At 34.5% G+C, this 5,786-nt stretch overlaps 1 protein-coding gene across 8 annotated transcripts in view; it reads right to left on the reverse strand.

Moving 5' to 3' along the window:
- Positions 1-5,786, reverse strand: part of LOC107631765 (eukaryotic peptide chain release factor GTP-binding subunit ERF3A) — a 9,268-nt gene that overhangs the window by 2,647 nt on the left and 835 nt on the right. For 3 of the 8 annotated variants that reach the window (XR_001618625.2, XM_021119780.1, XM_016335310.2), the window contains exons 3-13: positions 5,623-5,727; positions 4,592-4,639; positions 4,348-4,440; positions 3,797-3,908; positions 3,089-3,134; positions 2,621-2,692; positions 2,425-2,487; positions 2,165-2,319; positions 1,973-2,037; positions 1,083-1,233; positions 862-967 (exon numbers count right to left, since the gene is read on the reverse strand). Coding sequence is in view for 7 of the 8 variants with exons in the window: in XM_021119780.1 (XP_020975439.1) it covers positions 862-967; positions 1,083-1,233; positions 1,973-2,037; positions 2,165-2,319; positions 2,425-2,487; positions 2,621-2,692; positions 3,089-3,134; positions 3,797-3,908; positions 4,348-4,440; positions 4,592-4,639; positions 5,623-5,727 (1,016 nt within the window). In the remaining variant the exon portion in view is untranslated. The remainder of the gene's footprint in view (positions 1-861; positions 968-1,082; positions 1,234-1,972; positions 2,038-2,164; positions 2,320-2,424; positions 2,488-2,620; positions 2,693-3,088; positions 3,135-3,796; positions 3,909-4,347; positions 4,441-4,591; positions 4,640-5,622; positions 5,728-5,786) is intronic. The other 5 variants (XM_021119777.1, XM_021119778.1, XM_021119779.1 and 2 more) reach the window with 5 other exon arrangements.

The following is a 5,786-nucleotide window of genomic DNA, read 5'->3' on the forward strand; positions in this document are numbered from 1 at the left end:
GATAATCCCAACCATACTCCTTTCATTTTCTACCTAATGTCCTCTCCAGTCTTTTTTCATCTTCAGGCTTCGAGGACCGCCACCTTCCAATCTCTGGCTGTTCGTCTTCTCCAAGGTTTGTACAACTTTTCTTCTCGTTCCTCTTCAAGATCTTGGCAACGAATGGGAACAACTACTGATTTAGCGCCAAGGAACGACCACAGATCTATGGTTCTGCCTCTCCTCCCCCTCTCTGCGTCTTCATTGTCTCTTCCTTCCTTCAATCTGTCTCGTTTGCATCTCATCCTTCCTTTCCCCTCCAATGTCGTCTCCATTACTTGATTCACTTTTACATCTGTTTGAATTTTTTATTTTTATTTTTTATTATAAAATTGAATCTTTGTATTTTTTTCATTTCAGATGAGATTGAATTTGATTTGGATTTGTGTAAAAATAAAAATTGATGATTCTGGAGTGAAATAGAAATTGATGCATGGAGATTGGAGAGTGTGACAGTAAACCATGATTTCTTGTTTCCTTTGCCTTCCTACTATTTTTCATTTGGGATGAGATTGAACTTTTTTTTTGTCAATTTTACATATTAAATTTAGTTTGGATTTGGGTTTTGTTGCTTTTATATTTGGTTTGAAGATGTTGGTGATTTTTGATAATTCTAAAAGAAAACTGAGAAATGTAAAAATAGTGGTGGTGTTGAAATAATGAGGATAAAATTGACATTTTACTATAATTATAAATCGTGTGTTCTGTTCTGTCTAACTTACCAAACAAAATATAAAATGTCAATGTACTCTTGTGTATTTATGTCTATGTCTCTATTAAATTGAGACAGCAACCAAACACAGCATAGTATATTTAAATCACCTTATTAGGCATGACCAACAAGGAATCTCCCTCTCGGACACTGCCAAATTCCACTTTCCCCATAACGACAGTTCCCATGTCTTTGAATTTATCAAGTATAGGCATCCTACACAAGTCAAAAGTAAAATTTTACTAAAGCTGAAAATTTAAAATAAAATTAGGAACCTACAAAGGGATTTAGAAGGGGGAATAGATAAAAAATGTTCTCAGAAACATATTACCTGAAAGGACCATTGGGATCTCGTAGAGGAACTTCAACAGCATCAAGCGCTTCAAATAAGCAAGGGCCATCCCACCATGAGCAAATGCTTTTATCCACTCTTGTTTGCAAGTTGGTGCCAATCAGCCCAGATATTGGCAAAAACATGACATCTGGAAAGATGATATAATAGTTACTAAATAACTTCAAAAATACCATGATTGATCAGGAATGAAAATACATTCAAGCACCTAAGAACATGCCGAATTATACAATCCATATCCAGGAATGAAAAAACATTCTATGAACTACACAACCTTAAGAACATGCCCAAGATTCCAAACCTATAAAGCACTTTGCCAAAGAAACTACCAGCATTTCAGCCTCCTTAGTGTCCCAAACTTCATCAGCATTGAACAAGACAAATAACATTCACCACTCAAATTGAGAATAAGAAATTTTCAAGAAATGCGACAAACGTGTTGATAAGACATTTAGAGGCTCCAGTTAGGAGTGAATTAAATGAAGATAATGTGGTAGGAGACAAATTATAGGGGAAATCATAAAAAGATTTCAAATATTCAAATTAAAAAATGGTATAAACATGGATATGACCCATAATATTCATTTGATCTATGTAATAAAAAACCAACCCACTATGTGGGACTAGGCTTACTTTACTGCTAGTGCTGGTTAGTGTTTCTCTTGCCCTTTTTTTGGTTGAAATATGATAACCGGAATGTCACTCGCATCATGCTTCAAAATTAATAATGTTCTCTATGTTGAAGCAAAATAGTCCACTCACATGGCCACTCTGGCCCACACAAATACATCCACAACCCAAAAACTAAAAACATATTAATTAATTAGAATGACAAGCAAATATTCCTCAGACAAATCAAAGGCAAATACCTTTCTTCACATTGTACCCTGATTGTCTCAAAAATGGAATCATCTTTGACTCAATCTCATCATACCTAGAAGCACACCAGCAACAAGGAATCCCATTAATATCAGATAGAAAGGTGAATCAAGGTATAAAGCACGCACGAGAGAGAGAGAGAGAGAGAGAGAGAGAGAGAGAGAGAGAGAGAGAGAGAGAACCTTTCTTTTGCCCAATTCACAGTTGGATCATCCATTTTATTTACAACAACAAGCAGCTTAGTCACACCCAATGTTTTTGCAAGCTGGACATGTTCACGAGTTTGTCCACCTCTCTCGTATCCAGTTTCAAATTCTCCCTTTCGAGCAGAAATTACCTGATTATTGAGAGTGTCACAGAAAGGCACATATAAATATATACCCGTCAAGTAGCATCTGATAGAAGATCAAGAAACAAAGTGTGGCATTATAGATCAACTAACCAACACTCCAACATCGGCTTGAGATGCACCACTAATCATGTTAGGAACATAGCTTTTGTGACCCTGCAATAACAATGGAACTTAAGATATATCTTCCAACAAAACCAGTTTTTTTTTAAATGACCATATAATTATAAAGATATAAGAACATGGAAAATAGATCTGAGGATAATTTTCCAGCAATATAGATACTCACAGGTGCATCCAAAATAGTAAACCGTGTTGACTCTGTCTCAAAATGAGCTCTTCCAACTTCAACTGTTTTTCCCTGCAATTATTACAAATTTACAACTTTACCCTTATTATGAGTTCTAAGTAGGGGTGTCCGCGGATCGGATCGGATCGGATATGGCCGAAAATTCGATCCGATCCGCACAATTTTCATCGGATCGGATCGGATATCGGATATATCCGCATAATTAAACCTTCTCTTTTTAATCATATTTCTATGTAAAATAATTCGATAAAAATATTTTTTTTATACTTTTAAACTTATTTATTCCTAAAATATTTTTAATCAAACTCTTATCCGCAATTTTCGGATCGGATGCGGATATTTACTGCGGATCTGCAGATACGATCCGATCCATGGACACCCCTAGTTCTAAGCTAACCAAAAAAAATGAAAGGGGAAAAAACAAATAAATTATAAAATTATCCATACCTTCACTCTCTCCTCCTCATTTGTGTCCATTATATAAGCCATATACCTACCAAACAAGTTCCAAATTATTAACCTCGATGTAGATTAAAGACATGAGCACCCAAAAATCCCTTACAATTATATAGCTAGTGTCCATGATTCAACTAAAGACATATAGTTAGAAACACTAAAAACAAAATAATTGGGAAGGTTCACATGCTGAATTTCGAAAAGTAAAAGAATTTCTCATGTAACTGACAACTAACAAGTGTATAACAAAAAACAGACTTGAGAAAATACATAAATCAGCATGCCACATTTGTCATTGAAAGATAGAGATAAAGAGGCAGAGCGAGAGGTTTCAATAATATTTACAGTTTTGCAGTTCCAAAGAGATAAAGCATTCAAAAGGGAAAATAAAATAATCACACTAACAGTGTAAATCTCAAACAGCACATTACACAACAGTGTGACACAATTATAAGAATATAAGTAAAAGGATCCCATAGCTATTCACAAGTCTAAGTTAAAAATCCAAATGGACATAATTGGTGGAGCTGAAGTGCATGTTCTATTCCCATGACTTTGCACATACTACAGGACTGCATACCTATTTATGAACTTGTTTGATACTTATTTGCACCTATATTATGTTGTCGTGTTAAAGCAGTAGAGCAACAAGGGCACACAGGTCACCTTCAATTAACAAAACAAAGTAAATGGGCTAACCAGCTTTCTCGACTTTTATCTTTAGCTTCTTTCTCATATTTCTGTATAGTCCTTTCATCAACCTGACCACTGAGGAAAAGTATCTGGCCTCCGGTTGTTGACTTACCAGCATCTGGAAGAAGAAATACAAGAACAAATTACAGCTAGAACAGCAGTAATTTTACAACAACAATAATAATAGTAGTAAAAAAAATTCATTTAAATATTCTGTATAAACATGGAATGCTGATGTAAAAAGGCCATCTTTAACCCCATAATAATACAAAAGCCAATGAACCCTGTGTTCATCCTGAATAATGAATAAGGCCACCCGAGTCCCATGGGCATTCTTCTAGACTTTATAAGCCAGTGAAAAAGAAGCAGTGAGCATAATTTCTTCATTAATCCATTAGTAGGATGAACATCTATACTTCAATGATCTTTAAAAACTACAAGCAGTTGAACAGTCATCTAATCTAATGCAGATGAACAACAATTGAACAAGGCAGGCTCAAAGTAAACCCAGTAACTTATATATTGATAAAGGAACAGTGAGGAACTCATCAGCTTACCAACATGGCCAATGAATACAACATTCAAGTGCCTTTTTTGGTTGTCAAGCTCATCTTGTTGATCTTGTACAGGAGGAATTTCTCTATTTCTCACTACAAATCAAAGCCATAGAAAAGGATGTTTATATCTTCATTGGCAATGAGATGGATATTTATATCTTCATTGGCAATGAGCAGTCTTACTTCAAAAGATCAATATAAAACATAATCACATACTTGAAAAGTAAATTCATTTCCCAATTACCTGTTGGCTCAGCCTGGCTAGGCTGTGCCTGAACCTCCTGCTTTGGATCTGAAACCAAAGGAATAAAGGGGGCAAGGTACAACAAAAGTAAAATTCCTCATATAATGCTCTTCATCATTAATTTATACTATCAAATATAACACAAATGTGGTGACATAGCAGCAACCACAATAAAACAACCAAAAAGAAACATAGGTAATGTATCGTTCAATGTCCTAAGAAACGAGTACAACATTATATCAAGAAGATACAAAATTATTCATTATTATTGAATGACAAGTGATGGCGTGCAAGTAATTAAAGTTAAAGGGAGGACAAGTGAAATTGGATGCAATCTGTTTTTACATTCTACAAACATATACTTCTCAACAACAATAATACGCAAGCAGGCTCCTCTGGTTCTAACAGAACAAATAAGCACAACACGTCTAGTTAACAAAACCTAACTGTGGACAATCTGTGCACTCCATTTGCATTTTCTATCATAATTCACTCAAGACCAAATGAGCATTTATAACCTACAAAATACTAAGTAGTAACATCAGATTCTAAACAAAAAGACTCGCATAAGGGGAACAAAAAGTAAAACTCGTGTTCTCACATTTTTATATTATCTTTTAGGGCATTGTTATAGCTGTTGATGATAGCTTTCTGACTAAAACAATTTTTCTGAACAAATAAAGTTGACAATCGACTGTATTGACTGGGAACCAAAAGGTGCTATTATATGGAGCATTAATACATGCACGTTAGGAAAAGATCTCAAAAAAAAAACGTGTTAACTGGTATGATAGTTGAAAGTATAGTGTGCAAATGAAAGCCAAACAGAAAAAGAACAAAAAAATAAAAAAGGAAACAAAAATGCAAAACTAAAACTAAAACTAAGAAAGGACAGCAAAGCAACGAAGCTTTAAGTTCAATGATGATAGAGTTTTGACATTAACGAGATTTATTTCCTCCAAAAAGATAAAACAAAAAAGAAGGCACAGGGAAACACCGAATCAACCATTTCCTTACTAGTTACTACCAACCTTCATCCATCTCATTAGATTTCTCAATTTCTTCAATCTTTTCAGATTTATCAACTTCTTCTGGCTTTACATCATCTGGAATTACCACCCCATTATTGTCTTCTGCTATAACACAGTCAAGAATGGATAGAAAGATCAAAAAAATAAAAAGAAGTAGAAAAAGA

The sequence above is a fragment of the Arachis ipaensis genome, chromosome B03, assembly GCF_000816755.2.
Source record: "Arachis ipaensis cultivar K30076 chromosome B03, Araip1.1, whole genome shotgun sequence".
NCBI lineage: Eukaryota > Viridiplantae > Streptophyta > Magnoliopsida > Fabales > Fabaceae > Arachis > Arachis ipaensis.